Raw genomic sequence first — 24,639 nt, forward strand, 5'->3', positions numbered from 1 at the left:
TGGCAGCATGAGTGAAGGACGCTTTGTTGCGAAATAGGAAGCTAATTCTAGATTTAACTTTGGATTGGAGATGTTTGATGTGAGTCTGGAAGGAATGTTTACAGTCTAACCAGACACCTAGGTATTTGTAGTTGTCCACATATTCTAAGTCAGAACCGTCCAGAGTAGTGATGCTGGATGGGCAGGCAGTGATCGGTTGAAGAGCATGCATTTAGTTTTACTTGTATTTAAGAGCCATTGGAGGCCACGGAAGGAGAGTTGTATGGCATTGAAGCTCATCTGGAGGGTTGTTAACACAGTGTCCAAAGAAGGGCCAGTAGTATACAGTATTTGACATGTCAAATGAACCTCTATTTCACCAGGATTAAAACCATTTCAATGACAACATGTCAAATGATTGTCACAAGTGTAGAGAGGAGTAGGCAGTCGCAGGTTTAGAACTACTGAGTTTATTAAAGCACTATATAAATAAAAGCAGGATGAAACCCAAAGTGCAGAATAATAAAGTATTCAGGAAATAGTAGGAGCGATTCCTCTCAGGAAAACAAGCAACATTTACAATGACCGACAAAGACAAATGACAGTGGGAGTATATATACAGTTATTGAGTGGGGATTGGAACCTGGTGTGTGTAATGATGACGAGACATGTCCGGGAGTTGATGAGTGAAGGGCGTTTGCCAGCAGCAGGTTCGGCAGCAGCTGGAAGGCCTGAGCTGGACAGGAGGGGGAGCCAAAGCGAAGGCTGGTGTGACAATGATCTTCTGTTTCACATGAGGAATAAAACCCATTTCAATGGCAACATTTTAAATGATCCTCTATTTCACATGAGAAATAAAAAAGGTGTCTTTTTTTCATCAAACATATTATATAGATCCAGTGGATCCACTTTGCTTTGTGGCTGGAGTTTCACTTTGGTTGGACTGTGAGCAAACTAAAGTCTACTGTACCTCATCTTTGGCATTAGAGAGACAATCTGGTATGTTGGTGTGATAGATAAGTAAGAACAGAGAGAAGGCTGAGACAGGCTTTAGTCAACTCCTGTTAGTGCCTATGAGACTGACTGACCTGTCCCAGCCTTTACACACACACACACACACACACACACACACACACACACACACACACACACACACACACACACACACACACACACACACACACACACACACACACACACACACACACACACACTTCCCCGATCTGGCATGGCCCGCTCAGAGAAACCCAGGCACGTCACTCTCAAGAAGATCAAGAGTCTCGACCCTCTTTCTGCCAAGGACTCTGCTCTATTCATTAAAGAGATTTCTCTTTTTAATCTCAGAGGGGCAACCTAGATTTAGGAAGGTTAAGAGTAAGTAAACATAGAATTAATTAATGTATTCTTCAATGGCAAAGACAATCTACAAAAAACTTGAACAAAACATCCCTTATCTAACTGTTAAATTCTGTTATCTAATTTCTATAGAATATTCCTGGAGTTCCTATTTCATTTCCCAATAGGTATGTGAATAGCACCTTCCCGTACATATACATGATTTACACTTAACCTGCACATATTTCTATGTACCGTATTTGATCCACAGCATTTGATCCACAGTATTTGATCCACAGTATTTGATACACAGTATTAAATACACAGTATTTGATACACAGTATTTTATACACATTATTGCTCATAACACATAACATAAATGTGAGAAAGCAGCACAGAAATACAAATAACAAAAATGTGTCAGACAAATCATCCAACCATATCTTATTGACAGGAAATAGAATAAAAATAGAAACCATCAAAAAATTAGGACATTGAGTCATCAGGCCACTCGGGTTGTATGATCCAAATTTAGTCCCTTAGCTGTTCAGCTGTTTCTATCATACACATATTCAGCCTCAGTGGACCATTTCCTCTGCCCCGGGCCTCCTGTGCTCACAACAACGCAGAGATCAAGTGAATTATTTCAGCTATTGTGGCAGTACACCCACTGGGGATCTAGATCATGCACTCATAGCTTTTTTTTTTGCCTCCCAGTAAAATAATGTTAACATCCTGTCCTGTCCTCCTACACAATCTGACCTTGACATTCCCAGGTGATTGTTTTTTTCCTCTCTTTCTCTGTGTGTGCGTGTGTGTTTGTGTATGTTTCATGTACATTATTGGTCTGGAGTAGGTATATGGGGATGAGGGGGGGGGTAATAAGCCTGTCTATACTTAGGGTTTGCCTGCAGCTATGCTTGCATGAGAGAGGGAGAACGAGAGAGAGAAAAATAGGGAGGATGACAGAGAAGGGAGAAGGGAGGGAGAGGTGGAAGGGAGGGGCTGTGTGACTGTGTGAGTATGACGCACATTGATCTCCTCTCCTGCGTTGTGACTGGCTGCTACGGCTGTCTGTCAGTGAGCTAAGTGGCTGGCGATACAGGGAAGGAGAGCAGATAATGAAGCGGAGCTCACCAGCGGCAGTCTCCTCTCATTGTCTCAATGGCTGCACACGCGTTCCTCCTGCTCTCCTCTGCCTTGCTGTCTGCCCTCAGCCAGCCCACCCTGTCCTTTGATCAAGTGCCTGCACTCCTAGAGAGAAGGTAAATACCCTCTGTGATTTGGGAGAGAGATTGGGGAGGGGGGCTCAAGGATGCTGGGAAGCTGATGTGCAACAAGGGTCTTTCTTCCTCCCTCTCTTTCTATCTTTCTTTCTTCTTCCCTCTGTCTCCCTCCCCTTCTCTCCCTTCCTGTCTCTCTCTCTGTCTTTCTATCTCTCTCCCTCACTCTCTCCCTTCCTGTCTCTCTGTCTCTCTCCCTTCCTGTCTCTCTGTCTCTCTCCCTTCCTGTCTCTCTGTCTCTCTCCCTTCCTGTCTCTCTGTCTCTCTCCCTTCCTGTCTCTCTGTCTCTCTCCCTTCCTGTCTCTCTGTCTCTCTCTCCCTTCCTGTCTCTCTGTCTCTCTCCCTTCCTGTCTCTCTGTCTCTCTCCCTATCTCTACTTAAACACACAAGGCATCACATCTGATAACGATGCTGCTGCTGTAAAAGCGTTGTTGAATCTGTGGTCGGATACTGTATGGTTGTGTCTATTTTAGCATGCATCAGGCATTTGTCATTGATCACACGGCTGTTGTCTGTCTGGCATGGAGCAGGTAAATAAGGCCAGGACAATGGAAGGCCAGGTAAATAAGGCCAGGACAATGGAAGGCCAGGTAAATAAGGCCAGGACAATGGAAAGGAGGGGAGAGGAGGAACAAAACAAAGGGATGGGACAGAGGAGAGGAAGGGCTGGTCTGTTGGGCTCTGTTTACAGATGAAGAGAAAGAGGGAGAGAGAGGGAGAGAAAGAGAGAGAGAGAAAAAGAAGGGTGAGAAGGTGGATGCTACTCGGTCTTGTCTGCGTACACACGGTCCTGCAGGTCAGATGTAGCAAGATTAAATATTCAGAGGCCAAACCCAGGCAGTACAGACCTGTCTCTGAGAGAGAGAGAGAGAGAGAGAGAGAGAGCAAGAGAGAAAGTGAGAGAGCGAGAGAGGGCCTTTGTCAACACTGCTGCTAGGGGCATTGACGTTGGGAAAGGTGCAGGAATCAATGTTTACCTCTGCATGGAATTTTTATCATTGATGGCAGAGAATGATTTTTCTTTCTCAGCACCACACAAATGGGTGGGGGGCAATGTTGAGGCTTTACGCTTACTCTCTTGGAGATATACTTCATAACATTACAGTTGTATTCACTATATAACAATTACAATCAATACTACATTTAGAACTACTGGTTGTTGTGAGGATTCTAATGGTTTTCTGTTGATATTCATGGGGGCGGCAGGTAGCCTAGTGGTTAGAGCGTTGGGCCAATAACCAAAAGGTTGCTAGATTGAATCCCTGAGCTAACAAGGTAAAAATCTGTTGTTCTTAACTGACTTGCCTAGTTAAATAAAATAAAAATATTTCAGATGTGAATATTTTGGCCATTTTCGCTTGGCTCTTCAACTAAACAATTACCGGGACAGTATACTTATGTTTGTTTCCAATGAATAGTTTCACATACTATAGAAATGTTTACACAACCAGACAAAGACATTCTGTTTCAAAGTAATTGTATATACTGTATTTCCATGCTAAATGAGTCATTCCTCGCAAATTTAGACAATGTCAACAGGCTTGACTAATTCTTTGATTTCTCATTGCTTTGACCATCAGCTACCTTAGTTGCATTACTTTCTTCTATCTTTCAAAAGTTAAACCTGCATCTTCAAAACAAAGAGAAGACAATAACTGATATAGTTCTCCCATGTGTTTGTCTGTCTTACTACATACAGTATATTGGTTCCTATCTGCTCTGCCACAAACTGAAATTCTGTTATATAAAAATAACTGCCTTTAATTTCAAAGATCTATATTCACTGGCTAGAGGTTCATAGAGACGGAAGTGTACATTCAGGGGGAAAGTAGGATGGTAGAGAAAGATCCATATGAAAGGTACTGTAGAAGGGTTTCAATAGGAATGTTATTAGCTAGACCAGGGCTCTACAAGCCTGTTCCTGTAGATCTACCATCCTGTAGGTTTACACTCCAACCCTGTTCCTGTAGGTTTACACTCCAACCCTGTTCCTGTAGGTTTACACTCCAACCCTGTTCCTGGAGAGCTACCGTCCTGTAGGTTTACATTCCAACCCTGTTCCTGGAGAGCTAGCATCCTGTAGGTTTACACTCCAACCCTGTTCCTGGAGAGCTAGCGTCCTGTAGGTTTACACTCCATCCCTGTTCCTGGAGAGCTAGCGTCCTGTAGGTTTACACTCCAACCCTGTTCCTGGAGAGCTAGCGTCCTGTAGGTTTACACTCCAACCCTGTTCCTGGAGAGCTACCGTCCTGTAGATTTACACTCCAACCCTGTTCCTGGAGAGCTAGCGTCCTGTAGGTTTACACTCCAACCCTGTTCCTGGAGAGCTACCGTCCTGTAGGTTTACACTCCAACCCTGTTCCTGGAGAGCTACCATCCTGTAGGTTTACACTCCAACCCTGTTCCTGGAGAGCTACCGTCCTGTAGGTTTACACTCCAACCCTGTTCCTGGAGAGCTACCGTCCTGTAGATTTACACTCCAACCCTGTTTCTGGAGAGCTACCATCCTGTAGGTTTACACTCCAACCCTGTTCCTGGAGAGCTACCGTCCTGTAGATTTACACTCCAACCCTGTTCCTGGAGAGCTACCATCCTGTAGGTTTACACTCCAACCCTGTTCCTGGAGAGCTACCGTCCTGTAGGTTTACACTCCAACCCTGTTCCTGGAGAGCTACCGTCCTGTAGGTTTACACTCCAACCCCAGTTGTAACAAACCTGATTCCGTTCATCAACCAGCTATTTATTAGAATCAGGTGTGCTAGATTAGGGTTGGAGTGAAAACCTTCAGGATGGTAGCTCTCCAGGAACAGGGTTGGAGTGTAAACCTACAGTAGGGTAGCTATATACTCCGGACGAGAGCCATGTCCAACATCACAATACCTTTTAACCGATGAACATTCAACATGCCTGTTATCTTAAACTTACCTGTAAAACATACAGTACCAGTCAAAAGTTTGGACACCAACTCATTCAAGGGTTTTTCTTTATTTTTTACTATTTTCTACATTGTAGAACAATAGTGAAGACATCAGAACTATTAAATAACACATATGGAATCATGTAGTAACCAAAAAAGTGTTAAAGAAATCCAAATATATTTTATATTTGAGATTCTTCAAAGTAGCCACCCTTTGCCTTGATGACAGCTTTGCACACTCTTGGCATTCTCTCAACCAGCTTCATGAGGAATGCCTTTCCAACAGTCTTGAAGGAGTTCCCACATATTCTGAGCACTTGTTGGCTGCGTTCATACTGATTCATACATTCTATTTTTGTTCCTATTGTTTTACCTCTCTTATCAAAGTACTCATAAAACAGAGGACTATTTTCTGATTAACTTAATCTTGACCAGTAGCAGGGTTCTGAATCCTGATCCCAAGCAGACCTCACTATATTTATCACACCTCCAAATCTGTCCTGAGGTCAGTTCTTAAGCATGTCACCTGAGTAGCAGCAGGGGACCTTAGAATCTCTCTAAACGCTTTAGTCTTAATCTGCTCTAATAGTCTATTATTAGTCATCACCTGCACGTACAATTAACGTATCAAAGGCATGTAGGAAGGAGTAACGCAGACAGGATATTGGTGCTAAGTGATAATGTCTCCTGACCAGGATAACACAGGTTACAACCTCAACGAGGCTTCCCTGAATAAATGAAGGGTAAATAACACAGGTTACAACCTCAACGAGGCTTCCCTGAATAAATGAAGGGTAAATAACACAGGTTACAACCTCAACGAGGCTTCCCTGAATAAATGAAGGGTAAATAACACAGGTTACAACCTCAACGAGGCTTCCCTGAATAAATGAAGGGTAAATAACACAGTTTACAACCTCAACGAGGCTTCCCTGAATAAATGAAGGGTAAATAACACAGGTTACAACCTCAACGAGGCTTCCCTGAATAAATGAAGGGTAAATAACACAGGTTACAACCTCAACGAGGCTTCCCTGAATAAATGAAGGGTAAATAACACAGGTTACAACCTCAACGAGGCTTCCCTGAATAAATGAAGGGTAAATAACACAGGTTACAACCTCAACGAGGCTTCCCTGAATAAATGAAGGGTAAGTAACACAGGTTACAACCTCAACGAGGCTTCCCTGAATAAATGAAGGGTAAATAACACAGGTTACAACCTCAACGAGGCTTCCCTGAATAAATGAAGGGTAAATAACACAGGTTACAACCTCAACGAGGCTTCCCTGAATAAATGAAGGGTAAATAACACAGGTTACAAACTCAACGAGGCTTCCCTGAATAAATGAAGGGTAAGTAAAACAGATGACATTTGAAAGTTATCCTGGTAAATTACTTGATGTATAAGGCAGAGGTAGAGAGAGGCCCAGAGAGGTAGGAGACGCTGAGAGTTCATCGAGGTACCAATCTCCATCTCTGTAGAGCAGTGCTTCTGAACAGAGTCACTGCATTGGCAGAGCGGGCTTGTCCTGTTTGCTGTTTGATGCATACCACACCTGCTCCAGCATAGCCAACTCAGCCCAGTAGAGAGTGTATGTGTATCGTTCTGTTGTTTGTGTTATCGTTTATCAATGTATGTTTGTGTGTGAATGGGTGCATGGTATACAGTACATCTCCATGAATGTCTGTGTGTCTGGACAGGTGTATGACTCTTTGTATATTTGAATATGCAGATGCTAGTGCGTATAGTTTATATGTGCCTGTTCCTTCTGTATGACTGTGGGTCCATGTGTTCCTGTGTGTCCTGGTGGCAGGTAGCCTAGCGGTCAAGTGCATTAAGTCAGTAACCGAAAGGGCGCTGGTTTGAATCCTAAAGCCGACTAGGTGAGAAATCTATTGGTGTACCCTTGAGCAAAGCACTTTAAAGTAATTGCTCTGGATAAGAAAGTCTGCTAAATTACTAAAATATAAATGTGTGTTTGTCTTCTTGTGTTGATGAGTGCCTCTGTGAGGTGAGCCAAGGAGTGGCTGTGGAATAGCTTTGATTATATAAAGGGCCTGTTCAGCACTCGGGCTCCGTGTGACAGGGGCAGCCAGTAACAGGGTTGCAGCTGACCTGGCCAAACTGGCACAGGAATAAACGGCGGGGCTTACTTGCGTTTATATACAAACACTTGCAAGGCAGCCTCTTCCTGCCAGCTGAATCCTGGGTATTCACTCGTGTGTGGAGCTGTGGAGTTTAGGAAACCGGGCTGATGGAGGACCTATTAGTGTAGTTGAGGGTAAAATGAGGTCTTTAGTGTCATTCGGCGCCGTAGGCCCTGTGTTGATTTAGTTACGTTCTATGCATATTGGGTGTAAATCAGATGGGATGTTTTTATTGAGTGGCCGTGTTGTTATGCGTCTCGTTTATTTAACGCTGGGTGCTGGGCAGGAGAACAGATACAGGTGATAAGTCACAGACTTCAACCAGCCTGGCACGCTATCACAGTCTCACATGCCAGGTCAAAATGCCAAACGGCACCACGGCACTACTAGGGCATACACACATCCAACACATCAACTTCCAACATCATTATCTCAGCACCTCCATTTTAGGGTAAGCTCAGTCTACATTAGATCTACTGTAGCCTGCATCAGAGAAGCTAAACTCCATCGTAATTTGATTCATACACAGAACAGCAGCTTACTCTACATAGTGTGCGCAATGGAGAGGAGCAAAGGGAGACTACAAGGGACACTATTGTCACAACAGTGGCGGCTGGTGGATGGGAAAATTGGAGGATGAGCTTATGGTAATGGTTGAAATGGGATAGAAAAGCCATCAAATACTTGGAAACCATGTGTTCATTATCATGACAGCCCATCCAATCAGAAAGTTCTGGGTCAATAAAGGCAACGGGGACATTAGGAAAAGTGCTCCGGGGGGGGGCAGGTAATCCAAAAGAAGGTGACCTTGCTTAATTAAGGAACATTAATGAATTACGCATTTGCGTATTTAATTATGTGTAAGTAAACGGGAGCCATCAGCAGCAGGGAGCCACTGTCTGCAGAACACCGCCTGGTCTGAAAAGCATTGAGTTCATCAGTGGTATTCCACTGTCTGCAGAACACCGCCTGGTCTGAAAAGCATTGAGTTCATCAGTGGTATTCCACTGTCTGCAGAACACCGCCTGGTCTGAAAAGCATTGAGTTCATCAGTGGTATTCCACTGTCTGCAGAACACCGCCTGGTCTGAAAAGCATTGAGTTCATCAGTGGTATTTTTTCTGTTTCTGTAAATGAAAAGGACAACACTTTTTGCTAAATAAATACGAAATAGCAAGATTATTTTCTTCTAAAAATGTGAATCTACTAAAAGGTAGAGAAACACCATGCTGTTGTTGTGCATCCCTACGTCTAAATAAATACCAATGAAATGTTCCTTAAGTTCATCAACTCTCCTCTGCTTGGAAACAAAACTAGACAATTAGGCTGTTGTATCCTTTCTGCAACCTCTGTGCATGTTTAGACATTGTATCTCTGCTTCCTAACATGTAGCTAGAATAAGATAAAGGAGGATAAAAGATTAGACACATAGGTCATAGGGCAAAGAAGTCAGGAAATAGGCATGACAGGTAGCTCTTCCAATTGTCCCCAATGTGCATGGTCCTATTATCTACTGTTCTCCACAAATAGTGCCTTATTCTTTCCCCAACTAATCAAAGCCAGCTTGGTTGAATCCTATGATTGGTTAATATGTTGAATCACATGTAGGTCGATTGCTTGGCTGGAACAAACGCCTGGACACATACAGGCTTTTCGAGGATAAGAATAGCCACTCATGGTCTAATCTCTCTTCTTGTCATGCAGCTGGACCTGGAGAGCTCTCAGTGCATCCTGGTGCTCTCCTGGTGTAACGGATGTGAAACTGCTAGCTTCGACCTGGAGAGCTCTCAGTGCATCCTGGTGTAACGGATGTGAAACTGCTAGCTTGGACCTGGAGAGCTCTCAGTGCATCATGATGCTCTCCTGGTGTAACGGATGTGAAACTGCTACCTTCGACCTGGAGAGCTCTCAGTGCATCCTGGTGTAACGGATGTGAAACTGCTAGCTTGGACCTGGAGAGCTCTCAGTGCATCCTGGTGTAACGGATGTGAAACGGCTAGCTTGGACCTGGAGAGCTCTCAGTGCATCCTGGTGTAACGGATGTGAAACTGCTAGCTTGGACCTGGAGAGTTCTCAGTGCATCCTGGTGTAACGGATGTGAAACGGCTAGCTTGGACCTGGAGAGCTCTCAGTGCATCCTGGTGTAACGGATGTGAAACGGCTAGCTTGGACCTGGAGAGCTCTCAGTGCATCCTGGTGTAACGGATGTGAAACTGCTAGCTTGGACCTGGAGAGTTCTCAGTGCATCCTGGTGCTCTCCCGGTGTAACGGATGTGAAACGGCTAGCTTGGACCTGGAGAGTTCTCAGTGCATCCTGGTGTAACGGATGTGAAACTGCTAGCTTGGACCTGGAGAGTTCTCAGTGCATCCTGGTGCTCTCCCGGTGTAATGGATGTGAAACTGCTAGCTTGGACCTGGAGAGCTCTCAGTGCATCCTGGTGCTCTCCTGGTGTAACGGATGTGAAACTGCTAGCTTGGACCTGGAGAGCTCTCAGTGCATCCTGGTGCTCCCCTGGTGTAATGGATGTGAAACGGCTAGCTTGGATCTGGAGAGCTCTCAGTGCATCCTGGTGTAACGGATGTGAAACGGCTAGCTTGGACCTGGAGAGCTCTCAGTGCATCCTGGTGCTCTCCTGGTGTAACGGATGTGAAACTGCTAGCTTGGACCTGGAGAGCTCTCAGTGCATCCTGGTGCTCTCCTGGTGTAACGGATGTGAAACTGCTAGCTTGGACCTGGAGAGCTCTCAGTGCATCCTGGTGTAACGGATGTGAAACTGCTAGCTTGGACCTGGAGAGTTCTCAGTGCATCCTGGTGCTCTCCCGGTGTAACGGATGTGAAACGGCTAGCTTGGACCTGGAGAGTTCTCAGTGCATCCTGGTGTAACGGATGTGAAACTGCTAGCTTGGACCTGGAGAGTTCTCAGTGCATCCTGGTGCTCTCCCGGTGTAACGGATGTGAAACTGCTAGCTTGGACCTGGAGAGCTCTCAGTGCATCCTGGTGCTCTCCTGGTGTAACGGATGTGAAACTGCTAGCTTGGACCTGGAGAGCTCTCAGTGCATCCTGGTGCTCCCCTGGTGTAATGGATGTGAAACGGCTAGCTTGGATCTGGAGAGCTCTCAGTGCATCCTGGTGTAACGGATGTGAAACGGCTAGCTTGGACCTGGAGAGCTCTCAGTGCATCCTGGTGCTCTCCTGGTGTAACGGATGTGAAACTGCTAGCTTGGACCTGGAGAGCTCTCAGTGCATCCTGGTGCTCTCCTGGTGTAATGGATGTGAAACGGCTAGCTTGGACCTGGAGAGTTCTCAGTGCATCCTGGTGTAATGGATGTGAAACGGCTAGCTTGGACCTGGAGAGCTCTCAGTGCATCCTGGTGTAACGGATGTGAAACGGCTAGCTTGGACCTGGAGAGCTCTCAGTGCATCCTGGTGTAACGGATGTGAAACGGCTAGCTTGGACCTGGAGAGCTCTCAGTGCATCCTGGTGCTCTCCTGGCACTAAACTGTTTTTAACCCCAGAAACGCTGCTCCTGTGTTCCACCCCTACACTAATCCTGATCCCTCAGTCAGGTGGGCTGGCAATGAGTTGCCCCTAGCCTGGCAGGAACTTCCCCTGGTGTGTCCACCTGACCTCCTGGAAGGATGCTAACTGATACTAGGTTGACCTTTTTCTAATCTAACGGATCCTGAAAAGCAACCCCTCTAGCCACAGACCTCTAACAGCTCACTTCTCAGAACTAACTAAGCCTGTTATAATAAGACTAGTAATTGTCCTTGACTTGAGCAACAGCCCCACCAATTAAATATGTAATATGTCAAGTCCAAGCTTGCTTTACCTGGGCCCGGTTTCCCGATAGCGATGGAATTTAAGTTTACAGGTGTTTTAATTATGCATTGTTCCTACAACGGCCCGAAGATGTAACGTGCGTTTCCCAAAACACCACGTAGAGAGAACATTTGCTGAGTGCGTCATTCGACCATGTATCGATACTGGTAGGATCGAAAGAAAACCATCGCTGCTCTCGAAATCAGCTTCATCCATTTAAATGTTATGTTAACATTACAACTACTCCACAATACTGACGACGGATCAGCCCCTAGAGAGATATTATCACCAATGGCTGCAAATATTGAGGCGGTTTATTATGCTTAAAAAATAATATTGCACTAAATCACAGATTGGGCACATCATTGCGCTGTTGTTACTCACCATGAAATATAGACAACAATTACAGACAGTAGCCTATTGGCAAAACATAACTCAATTGACTGAACATGGACTTGATTTCATTATGATTGAAACAATTTAGCCACATATGCAGTCATATTGGCTTCCATTTGAGGCAGATTTTTATTATTCACTTGTTTATAACAATTGCAAAGACTTTGGCAACTTTGTATTTGTAGTTAATTAACTTCGTTCTGCAGTTATCGGCAGTCACCGTCAGACAGATAAACTTCTTCATTCTATGTTTAGCAGAGATCTTCTGTGAAGAAAGTGACATGGAAGGGCAAAAAAAAGCATCTAACGACGCACTTAGCTGTTCTACTAGTGATCTTAGGGAGTAGGTAAATAACGAGCGTTTTCAAGTGCAAGTTTAGTAACGATGGTTTTAACGATGTTCTTAGCTCGCAGAATTAACGGTGCTACTACGAAGGTTCTAACGAACTTTGCTTTAAGATGCTTTTGGGAAACCGGGCCCGAGGCAATAGCACCAGAGCTCACTGCCTCAGACCATTTAACTGTTCCTGAACAACAGCGTTTGTTACAGCTCTCTAGAAATAGGGTTGGCCATCACTAGACCATGTCACACTGGGCACAAGTTGGTTGAATCAACGTTGTTTCCACGTCAATTTCAACAAAACATATAAATGTGATGACATTGAGTCAACATGGAAAACTGATGGGATTTGCAAAAAGTAAATGAATGAACAAATACGTTTTTTTTCATCCAGCCTTTACCTAAATGCAATGAGCTGATTAAAACATGTGTTGGTTTTACTTTGAATTCACGTTAGATAACTCAATCAAATGTTTATCCAAAGTAAACATTGAAGTGTCATCTGTGCCCAGTGGGGAGTGCCTTTCTGATATCCCTTCCTGAACCCAGATCCTATAGTCTTGAGCCAGGTGGACAAGTGCACAGAGCCATGTTACTGGCAGGTTACTGTCTGATAACAGCAGATATATAACAACACAGACATGCCCAAGACCGGGGTATTAAATTCCCCAGATGGATAGCTACCCCAGAGGAAATGATCAGGGTAGAATTTTCTAAATAAAATATAATTTCTTCCAATCCAGCTGATCAGGGTGTTATTAAACAGCCTATCTATCGCATACCTGGTAGTGTTCAGACAGAATTCCAACAAAGAGTAAAGGCCTATGTAAATGAACATCCCAGCTACTTCTGCACAACGTACTATAGGGCCCAATTCAGTCAAGCAAAGCATAGGTAAAGGTTCACAAGAAAAGGTCAACCAGTGAAGAACAAACATCATTGTAAATACAACCCATATTTATGTTGATTTATTTAAAATGTACTTGTGTACTTGTATTTGCACATCGTTACAACACTGTATAGAGACATAATATAACATTTGAAAATGTCTCTATTATTTTGGAACTTCTGTGAGTGTAATGTTTACTGTTAATTTGTGTTTATTTCACTTTCGTTTATCTATTTCACTTGCTTTGGCAATGTTAACATATGTTTCCCATGCCAATAAAGGCCTTGAATTGAATTAAAGGCAAACCTCATAGCAAGTTCACTTACAATGTTTACTTTACACTGAGTTGTCAATTGGGTTAAAAGCTACACTCAGTCCCTGCAAGCTATTCCTCTCACAGACATTGTCATTCGATATTGATGCAAAAACAACGTATGAAGTGCTTAAAATATAGGGCAAACCCTCGGAGTGAATCTGCACTGTGGTTGTTCTTTATCTATGCCTAAAAGCATTCCAGCTATTTATTTTACTTTTCCTGTTGAAAAACAATATCTCATGTATAAATATGTTAATGTACACAGACCTAAGAGTAAAAAAAATACATGTTTTGAGAAAAAGAGTGTTTGTTTTTTTATACCCAACTGCAAACTTCAAGGTGTCCATTCAATGAGTTGGTCTGATGGGTGCACTGTGATGTCATAGGCCTCCCCAGTGCTTGAGGAACAATAGAGGAGTATTAGAATGCACTGTGATGTCATAGGCCTCCCCAGTGCTTGAGGAACAATAGAGGAGTATTAGAATGCACTGTGATGTCATAGGCCTCCCCAGTGCTTGAGGAACAATAGAGGAGTATTAGAATGCACTGTGATGTCATAGGCCTCCCCAGTGCTTGAGGAACAATAGAGGAGTATTAGAATAGCCCCCCCCCCCCTCTTTAAAGGAATTGGGTGCCTTAGTTTTGACACCAGCCAGGTCTGGGTACTGACTGTACAGCCTGTCTGTAAGTTCACTGCATGCTGAGCAGAGGCAAGGTATTCAAACGCATAATCTAACCAAGTTCCCACACGTACACACACACACACACACACACACACACACACACACACACACACACACACACACACACACACACACACACACACACACACACACACACACACACACACACACACACACACACACACACACACACACACACACGGATTGAGATGAACCACTGGGGGTTTAAGCCACAGACAGCCTAGCCTGCATGGTAAAGCTGGTCGTTATGGATAAATTGACAGAATTATCATGATAAATAGAACCACACGTTTATAATATTCATGTACACTTGTTACCCTACTTTTATATATTACCATACCATTAGCACTACTGCTACGGGGCGGCAGGTAGCCTAGTGGTTAGAGCATTGGACTAGTAACCGGAAGGTTGTCAAATCGAATCCCCGAGCTGACAAGGTAAAAACCTGTAATTCTGCCTATGAACAAGGCAGTTAACCCACTGTTCCTAGACCGTCATTGAAAATAAGAATTTGTTCTTAACTGACTTGCCTAGTTTAATAAAGGTAAAATACTACTACTTTGAATGTTGTTACTATCAATTGTACCTGTTACGTACGTTTAGAGATGAATTAGACCAAGGTGCAGCATGGTAGGCGAACATCTTACTTTATTTAAAATGAACACCGAAAAAACAACAAAATACAAAATGACCGTAAAGTTCTACAGGCTACACAGCACCTATACAAAATCAAGATCACACAAACTAAAGGTGGAAAAAAGGCTGCCTAAGTGTGATCCCCAATCAGAGACAACGATAGACAGCTGCCTCTGATTGGGAACCATACCCGGCCAACAAAGAAATAGTAAAAATAGAATGTCAACCCAAATCAGAACCCGGCCTAACCAAATAGAGAAATAAAAAGTCTCTCTGAGGTCAGGGCGTGACAGTACCATTAGCCCATATTAGCAGACGTATTTCCTTTAAACTTCACATTTCTCTAGTAGACTATTTATTGGGATTATCGGTATCAGTAAAATGTCCTCGATAAATTGTCGGCGTCAATCATTTTCGTCCCAGCTCTACTGCATGATCAGCCTAGGCAGGACAATACAAAGCTGACCAATCACAACTATACTGTCAAATGATTGTGTTTATCCTCTGATACTGCATGTTGGCCACAGCTAGTGTCAAGGTTTGATAGTAAATAAAATAAGCTTTGTATTGGGGAGATATACCACCAGCCCCACCCATTACCAATGTGTAGCTGCCACCAGCATGCCAACCTTTTGGCGCCAGAAAGTAGTGGTGGGGTAGTGGTGGGGTAGAGGTGGTATAGTGGTGGGGTAGAGGTGGGGTAGTGGTGGGGTAGAGGTGGGGTAGCGGTGGGGTAGCAGTGGGGTAGCGGTGGGGTAGAGGTGGGATAGTGGTGGGGTAGAGGTGGGGTAGTGGTGGGGTAGCGGTGGGGTAGCAGTGGGGTAGCGGTGGGGTAGCAGTGGGGTAGCGGTGGGGTAGAGGTGGGATAGTGGTGGGGTAGAGGTGGGGTAGTGGTGGGGTAGAGGTGGGGTAGTGGTGGGGTATAGGTGGGGTAGCGGTGGGGTAGAGGTGGGGTAGTGGTGGGGTAGTGGTGGGGTAGAGGTGGGGTAGTGGTGGGGTAGAGGTGGGGTAGTGGTGGGGTAGTGGTGGGGTAGAGGTGGGGTAGTGGTGGGGTAGCGGTGGGGTAGCGGTGGGGTAGCGGTGGGGTAGAGGTGGGGTAGTGGTGGGGTAGAGGTGGGGTAGTGGTGGGGTAGCGGTGGGGTAGCAGTGGGGTAGTGTTGGGGGGAAAACATTTACAGTTACATATTGGGATATTATTTTTGACGATATATCATATCCTTTTGGCAATATCATATTTTCGCTAGTTGGCTGTACCTGCACCAAAACTCCAGTATTGTTCCTTCATAGCTCGTTGGCTGTTCCTGCACCAAAACTCCAGTATTGTTCCTTCATAGCTCGTTGGCTGTACCTGCACCAAAACTCCAGTATTGTTCCTTCATAGCTCGTTGGCTGTACCTGCACCAAAACTCCAGTATTGTTCCTTCATAGCTCGTTGGCTGTTCCTGCACCAAAACTCCAGTATTGTTCCTTCATAGCTCGTTGGCTGTACCTGCACCAAAACTCCAGTATTGTTCCTTCATAGCTCGTTGGCTGTACCTGCACCAAAACTCCAGTATTGTTCCTTCATAGCTCGTTGGCTGTACCTGCACCAAAACTCCAGTATTGTTCCTTCATAGCTCGTTGGCTGTTCCTGCACCAAAACTCCAGTATTGTTCCTTCATAGCTCGTTGGCTGTTCCTGCACCAAAACTCCAGTATTGTTCCTTCATAGCTCGTTGGCTGTTCCTGCACCAAAACTCCAGTATTGTTCCTTCATAGTTTGTTCTCCATCTTCTTTTTAAATAGGGAAACAATTTGTTTTCAGCACTTTTATTTCCATGACTGATCTAAACATGTTTTCTCATGGCTCTCTCTTGTCCCTCTGCAGCAGACACCGTGAGCAATAAAATCACTGTATCAAATCGTAATACATATATAATCGTGAGAATCGCAATACATATATAATCGTGAGAATTGCAATACATATCGTATCGCCACCTAAGTATTGTGATATTGTATCGTGAGGTCTCTAGCAATTCTCAACCCTACCAGAATGCTCAGCAGACATTGGCTATGATGATCTGGTTAGTGATCACAAGGTGAACTGCTGAAGGTATAGTATCGTATGGGGACATAGAACATATTGGTTGGCCACTAATAGTATAGCTTGCCTATATTGCCTTGTGCTGGTTTGAAATCTGCTCTGTCAACTCTGAGAAAATATGTGCACGGACATGTAGCTGCATCTTTTAACCACATTTGTCATTTTCTCTTGTCTTTACAGCACAGAAGTCGACTATGTTACAGAGGTCGCATACCCAGCTGTGAGAATCAGAGCGGGTAAATAACAAATCATGTCTCATGATTATGAGCCTGACGCAATCAAGCCTGTCTTAGACATGTTTATGCAGTATCGGTTTAAAAATTACTGCCCAAACATACAGCTTGAAGCATCAATGTCCATTTAGGTAGACAGTGTATTTGTAAGCAAGTATATTTTAGCCAAATAGTATTTGACTGTTTTATTTGTGTTTCTGTGTGTCAGGTGGTATTGATGGAATGAGCTTGGTGGCTGAGGGTTATGTGCCCACTGAGGAAAGCACACTCAAAAGATTACTGAAGGTAGAGGTCTCTCTCTCTGTCTCTCTTCTCGCTCTCTTTCTGTCCCCGCTCTCTCTGATCCTGTGCATCGTAGTATCACATCGCCCCCTAGGGGACACTGTTCAGATTCTCTACAGTTTGTTTTACTAGTCTTACTATTACTACCGTGATAACTATGTGTGTGGCGTTTCTTATCAATCAATTATATGAATTGATCCAATCTCCCCTCTACCTCTCCTCTCTGCAGCGGGACAGCTGGCACCACCTCAACCAGCATGGCCATGACAAAGGCAAGAGAAAGCTGCTCCAGTCCCCCATATTCGGGCCCTACTCTCCTCTGAGTGTGGCCTACAATGGCAAGACCTGCATCCTGTTCAAAGCCAAGCGCCTGGCCGTCCGCTACAAGAACCACACATTCATAGACCTGACGGAGAAGACCTTCGGACCCAACGCCCCTGTGGACACCAAGGGATCCATCTGCACCAAGGAGAAGGCTACGTAAGTACTGTAAATCATGTCAGACCATGAGTTGTATCGACTGCTATGTAGTTATCAAATGTTTAAATTATACATTCAATCAATGGAGGAAAATATTGTTACAATGAGATGTGTCCTGTATATCTCACTCAGGATCTACCTACTAAAGGCCAAGGTTTAACAAACCATACAACTATGCACAATGACATTTTTTTTTTACATTTTACACGAAGAACTGTGCAGATGTTAAGTTTGGTAACAGAATTTCAGTAAAATCTCCCTCATATTTATGGATATGAATGTCACTTTCTTCATGGTGATGTAGAGGTAGACAAAGGTAGAAATATCCTCCTTTGCATATTTGGGTATTATTCTACACACTGGCTATTACTTTGGTGAATTCTGCCCCCAAACAAGAGCAAATTTGTTTCGGACCCAACCAAATCTGAACCAATCATAGACGTCTATGTTTCACACGTTTGGACATCAAAGTACAGCACAGTTGAGATGAGTTCAGAACAGTAAACAAACATTTGAGTTTGTTTTTGTATACAGGCTATCACTGAAATTTGGCGATGTGGAGGACCTCAGGGGACTTGTTATCAGGTTGCAGATGTCCAACACGTTCTACGAGTCGGCAGGGCAGAACTGGTTCACCTTAGACAGCGTCCACATCCACTACAACTGGACCCATGAGGCTACATTCAACGCCAGCGAGGTGTACGCCCCCGCCACCTCCTCCTATCACTGCCAGCATGTCAGCAGTCAGCACAAATATGACACCCTCCTGGTGCCCAGCTCACACACCGACACCTCAGCTAACTGGCACATCACGTTTACTGACTTCCAGGTATGGAGCTTTGACTGTTTTTAATGACTGATTGATTTATCTATAAAAACAACTGGTTTACTTCACCTTGTAATATTTCCTATTTCCTCTCTTCCTCTCTGCAGATCCAGGCGTTCAACGTCATGTCTGATAAGTTTGCATCGGCCAGCGACTGTGCCACCTTCCTGACCCCAGCCATACTGATGGGCCTGGTGACCTCTCTGATCCTGCTGTTGGTGCTGGCCTACGCTCTGCACATGGTGGTGCACCTCAAACACATCGACCGCTATGAGGAACATAAAGCTATGGTGTATTTCCCACGCAGGCTGAGCAAAGCTCTAGAGCGTAGGGCCTCACAGCAGTACGAGCTACCTGACAAGAACTGCCTGTGAGAGTGGGAGGAAGAGAGAGGGAGAAGATGGAGAGTCGTGGATGCTGGTGAATGAAAGTGGGAAAAACTTGCACCCACACTGTTTTCCATGCTTCCAAATGTTTGTTTACTAGTGACAACTATTTTCACCTGTTGGCTTTTGCCTGTTCTCTATTATAAGACCAACATGTTAACATGTTAACAATACTAAGCTTTCACATTTTTTTAAGCATTAAAACTGTGTTTGTCTACCATCCTTCCTTTTTTCATTGACCTGAACCTTCACATTCATTTCCTGCCTAAGGTTATTGGATGTTAAAACCTCTTGATCGTGGGGTTGAAGGTCAGGAAGAGACCAGGGGCCCTGGAGGGACACAGTGTCACCAAGCTTTCACCTCAGCCAGGCACTGAAGCACCCGATTCAACAGTTAACGACTGCAGCTAACCCTGCCATCGTCCAACCCTGCTTAGGGGCCCTCATCCCTTAGCATAACTGGGCTTTGGTGTGTGGAGTCCCCACTCCCCATCCTAGCATTGACACATTGCCAAATTCATACCAATACAAGGACTCTTTTGTCGAATCTCATGGCATTTTCACTGAATTAGCTGCACTCTGTCATAAATTGAATAAGGTCGTCAAGCACAGTGTTTCTAAAATGGAGTGTGAGGACCCACTGGTAGATCACAGACACATCTTACTGGGTTAAGATAGTACTTGAGCTGGAATCTTGTTTGTGATAATCTAGAGGGTATCTCAAGAATTCTAGAGGGTTTTGGTGGTTCATGTCACAAAACTATTTGGGAACCACTGGTCTGGCACCTGGCTGGAGTGAACTAGATTGGTCACTGTGGCTCTCCTGAACCTCTGGGGTTTCCCACCCTGCCCCTGGCGTAGACTTTTGGGACTTGAATGGACCAGCCGCCAGTCTGAGGGGTTCGACTAACTAGCACAACATGGGTTAGCCTGGCAGGCGCTAATGGCTAACTCTCAACACTAAAGACTAAACATGGAAATAAGCTGCACAAGACTGCCCTTCTGAGGGCAACGAACGACGCGGGTCTATAGGAAGATGTCACTCACTGAGAGTCTGTGGAGTACGGACAAGGGAGGTGAAGGAGCTGCCAGCCTCGCTGCTGGGTTTTTGACTGCCAAAGTGAAGCTAAAGGATTTTCCATTACGCATGACAATGTGAACATGAGAAGTACAGTTACAATGTAAATAACAAATGAAAAACACTCAAATGTACAGATGTATCTCTCAGCTGAAGTTTTTTTTAAATATACAGTGTAATCAAGAAATACTACTAGGTACAGGAAGGCTATTCTACTACTGCTCATAATCACAAGGATATACAGTGCTGTAGATATGTTAAGGTTGTATGATCATAGCTGTTTACTGTTTACTTCAGATGGCGCACAATTACATAGTTATCAGTTAAACATTGTGCTATGAGGATCGGTGACAGTATCAATGCATATTTGTTTTTTTCTACAGTATTACCATATAACACTGTCTGTCTTATAATTGTCTTGAACTGGGCCAGACATGACACCCTAGAAGTACAGTCCAGTTTGAAGGTAGATTCAGCAGTATGACATCATTGTCCACAGTGGGGCGACTTCCTGCTTCACAGACACAATAACAGATTCAAACCTGCCAATATTTCCCTGTCTGGGGAAGAGCCAATAGGGGCAGTCTTGGCAGATTATAATTTTGTTGTTGTTGATTTCTGTAAGCGGGATGTCACCCTGCTGTGTATGATGATGTCATATTGCTGAGTCTACCTTTGATCCAACTGTGACTTTCCAGTACAAATGTAAACATAGGGACGATACTTATGGAATGCCGTCCGTCCGCAAGTACATATAGAGGCCATTATACTCCAGAGACAACACTAGCAACCAGTAACAACATCAGTAACTCACTATTACAGAATAACACTCAGCATGACAGAAAGTAGATCTTACATTCGATATGGCAGTTCTGTCAGTCTGTAGCAGTGTACTTTGGTCATACATGTATCCTACAAACTATGAAACCAGTGGAGGAGGTTTCTCCATGGAACAATTTATGTAGTTTGATCAATAAACAATAATCAAATTAAATTGCTAAGAGTCGCCTTGTTATGTCTGTTGGGTTATTTTGCCTTTACCACGGTAACGGAATTGCACTGAGACTCAAATGTTTCACTTTAAAATGTATGCCATACAAAAACATTGATTTCAAGGTTTAACCAACCATACAACTATGCACAATGACTATTTTTTTAAACATTTTACACGAAGAACTGTGCAGATGCTAAGTTTGGTAACAGAATTTCAGTAAAATCTCCCTCATATTTATGGATATGAATGTCAATTTCTTCATGGTGATGTAGAGGTAGACAAAGGTAGAAATATCCTCCTTTGCATATTTGGGTATTATTCTACACACTGGCTATTACTTTGGTGAATTCTGCCCCCAAACAAGAGCAAATTTGTTTCGGACCCAACCAAATCTAAACCAATCATAGACGTCTATGTTTCACACGTTTGGACATCAAAGTACAGCACAGTTGAGATGAGTTCTGAACAGTACAGTAAAGTATAGTAAAGTATAGTTCAGAACAGTACAGTAAAGTATAGTAAAGTATAGTTCAGAACAGTACAGTAAAGTATAGTTCAGAACAGTACAGTACAGTAGAGTTCAGAACAGTACAGTAATGTATAATTCAGTACAGTACAGTAAAGTATAGTTCAGAACAGTACAGTAAAGTATAGTTCAGAACAGTACAGTACAGTAGAGTTCAGAACAGTACAGTACAGTAGAGTTCAGAACAGTACAGTAGAGTTCAGAACAGTACAGTAATGTATAGTTCAGTACAGTATAGTTCAGAACAGTACAGTACAGTATAGTTCAGAACAGTACAGTACAGTAGAGTTCAGAACAGTACAGTACAGTAGAGTTCAGAACAGTACAGTAATGTATAGTTCAGTACAGTACAGTATAGTTCAGAACAGTACAGTACAGTAGAGTTCAGAACAGTAAATCAAATCAAATCAAATGTATTTATATAGCCCTTCGTACATCAGCTGATATCTCAAAGTGCTGTACAGAAACCAAGCCTAAAACCCCAAACAGCAAGCAATGCAGGTGTAGAAGCAGTACAGTAAAGTATAGTAAAGTATAGTTCAGAACAGTACAGTAAAGTATAGTAAAGTATAGTTCAGAACAGTACAGTAAAGTATAGTTCAGAACAGTACAGTAGAGTTCCGAACAGTACAGTAGAGTTCAGAACAGTACAGTAATGTATAGTTCAGTACAGTATAGTTCAGAACAGTACAGTAAAGTATAGTTCAGAACAGTACAGTAGAATTCAGAACAGTACAGTAAAGTATAGTTCAGTACAGTACATTACAGGGTACTCAACTCCAGTGTATTGTACTCTACTGTACTGTCCTGCACTATACTAAACTTTTAAAACTTTCCTCTACTGTACTCTACTGTACTGTACTAAACTGTGCACTTCAAACCTGTGAAACATAGACGTCTATGATTGGTTCAGATTTGGTCAGGTCCGGACTGGACCAATCCTGAATGTCTATGTTTGGTCCAGATCAAGGCCGGTCTGGACATCAGAAGACGTCTGTAGACGTTTGTAGACATCTGTAGACGTCTGTAGACATCTGTAGACATCTGTAGACGTCTGTAGACATCTGTAGACATCTGTAGCCGTCTGTAGACATCTGTAGACATCTGTAGCCGTCTGTAGACATCTGTAGACATCTGTAGCCGTCTGTAGACATCTGTAGACGTCTGTAGCCGACTGTAGACATCTGTAGACATCTGTAGACGTCTGTAGACATCTGTAGACGTCTGTAGACATCTGTAGACATCTGTCGACGTCTGTAGACGTCTGTAGACATCTGTAGACGTCTGTAGACGTCTGTAGACATCTGTAGACATCTGTCGACGTCTGTAGACGTCTGTAGACGTCTGTAGACGTCTGAAGCCATCTGAAGCCGTCTGTAGACGTCTGTAGACGTCTGTAGACATCTGAAGACATCTGAAGACATCTGAAGACATCTGTAGACATCTGTAGACATCTGTAGATGTTGAAATGAAAGCCCTTCTGGTGTCAGTGGGTGCTCAGTGGGTAAGGATGCTGGTTACAGTAAATGGAAAGAGAGGCTCATGGGTAGATGTCAGTAAGAGCTGAGGGAGGTGACATTAACAGGAGAGATAGAAAGGCAAAGAGAGAGACATAGATAGAGATAGAGCGAGAGAGAGAGAGAGAGAGAGAGATGGAGTGAGAGAGAGAGGGAGAGAGATAGAGAGAAAGAGATGGAGGGAGAGAGAGAGGGAGATAGAGAGAGAGAACGAGGACATGAGAGATAGAGAGAGATGGAGGGAGAGAGATAGAGAGAGAGAGATGGAGGGAGAGAGAGAAAGAGGGAAAGAGAGGGGTTGTCAAAACTGTTTTCACACTTGCTTTGACCACCAGTGGACTGAAAGAAAAAGAAAACAGTTAGCAGAACATACCAGTATGCCAGTTAGCAGAACATAACAGTATGCCAGTTAGCAGAACATAACAGTATGCCAGTTAGCAGAACATAACAGTATGCCAGTTAGCAGAACATAACAGTATGCCAGTTAGCAGAACATACCAGTATGCCAGTTAGCAGAACATAACAGTATGCCAGTTAGCAGAACATACCAGTATGCCAGTTAGCAGAACATAACAGTATGCCAGTTAGCAGAACATAACAGTATGCCAGTTAGCAGAACATACCAGTATGCCAGTTAGCAGAACATAACAGTATGCCAGTTAGCAGAACATAACAGTGTGCCAGTTAGCAGAACATAACAGTATGCCAGTTAGCAGAACATAACAGTGTGCCAGTTAGCAGAACATAACAGTATGCCAGTTAGCAGAACATAACAGTGTGCCAGTTAGCAGAACATAACAGTGTGCCAGTTAGCAGAACATAACAGTATGCCAGTTAGCAGAACATAACAGTGTGCCAGTTAGCAGAACATAACAGTATGCCAGTTAGCAGAACATAACAGTATGCCAGTTAGCAGAACATAACAGTGTGCCAGTTAGCAGAACATAACAGTGTGCCAGTTAGCAGAACATAACAGTATGCCAGTTAGCAGAACATAACAGTATGCCAGTTAGCAGAACATAACAGTGTGCCAGTTAGCAGAACATAACAGTGTGCCAGTTAGCAGAACATAACAGTGTGCCAGTTAGCAGAACATAACAGTGTGCCAGTTAGCAGAACATAACAGTATGCCAGTTAGCAGAACATAACAGTGTGCCAGTTAGCAGAACATACCAGTATGCCAGTTAGCAGAACATAACAGTGTGCCAGTTAGCAGAACATAACAGTATGCCAGTTAGCAGAACATAACAGTATGCCAGTTAGCAGAACATAACAGTGTGCCAGTTAGCAGAACATAACAGTGTGCCAGTTAGCAGAACATAACAGTATGCCAGTTAGCAGAACATAACAGTATGCCAGTTAGCAGAACATAACAGTGTGCCAGCAGAACATAACAGTGTGCCAGTTAGCAGAACATAACAGTGTGCCAGTTAGCAGAACATAACAGTGTGCCAGTTAGCAGAAC

General features: G+C 43.8%; 1 protein-coding gene across 2 annotated transcripts; it reads left to right on the plus strand.

The window, feature by feature from the left end:
- Positions 1 to 1,695: 1,695 nt before the first annotated feature.
- Positions 1,696 to 21,149, plus strand: LOC118374064 (V-type proton ATPase subunit S1-like protein). 2 transcript variants are annotated; one of them, XM_035760404.2, is made up of 7 exons: positions 1,696 to 2,579; positions 17,033 to 17,088; positions 17,294 to 17,370; positions 17,597 to 17,847; positions 18,382 to 18,676; positions 18,781 to 19,093; positions 19,330 to 21,149. In XM_035760404.2, the coding sequence occupies exons 1-6, from the start codon at positions 2,479 to 2,481 to the stop codon at positions 19,045 to 19,047; spliced, it is 1,047 nt and encodes a 348-aa protein (XP_035616297.1). In that variant the 5' UTR covers positions 1,696 to 2,478; the 3' UTR covers positions 19,048 to 19,093; positions 19,330 to 21,149. The 2 variants fall into 2 exon arrangements, with proteins under 2 accessions (XP_035616297.1, XP_035616296.1); XM_035760403.2 differs by having other exon boundaries at positions 1,698 to 2,579; positions 18,781 to 21,149.
- Positions 21,150 to 24,639: the final 3,490 nt, after the last annotated feature.

The sequence above is a fragment of the Oncorhynchus keta genome, chromosome 27, assembly GCF_023373465.1.
Source record: "Oncorhynchus keta strain PuntledgeMale-10-30-2019 chromosome 27, Oket_V2, whole genome shotgun sequence".
NCBI lineage: Eukaryota > Metazoa > Chordata > Actinopteri > Salmoniformes > Salmonidae > Oncorhynchus > Oncorhynchus keta.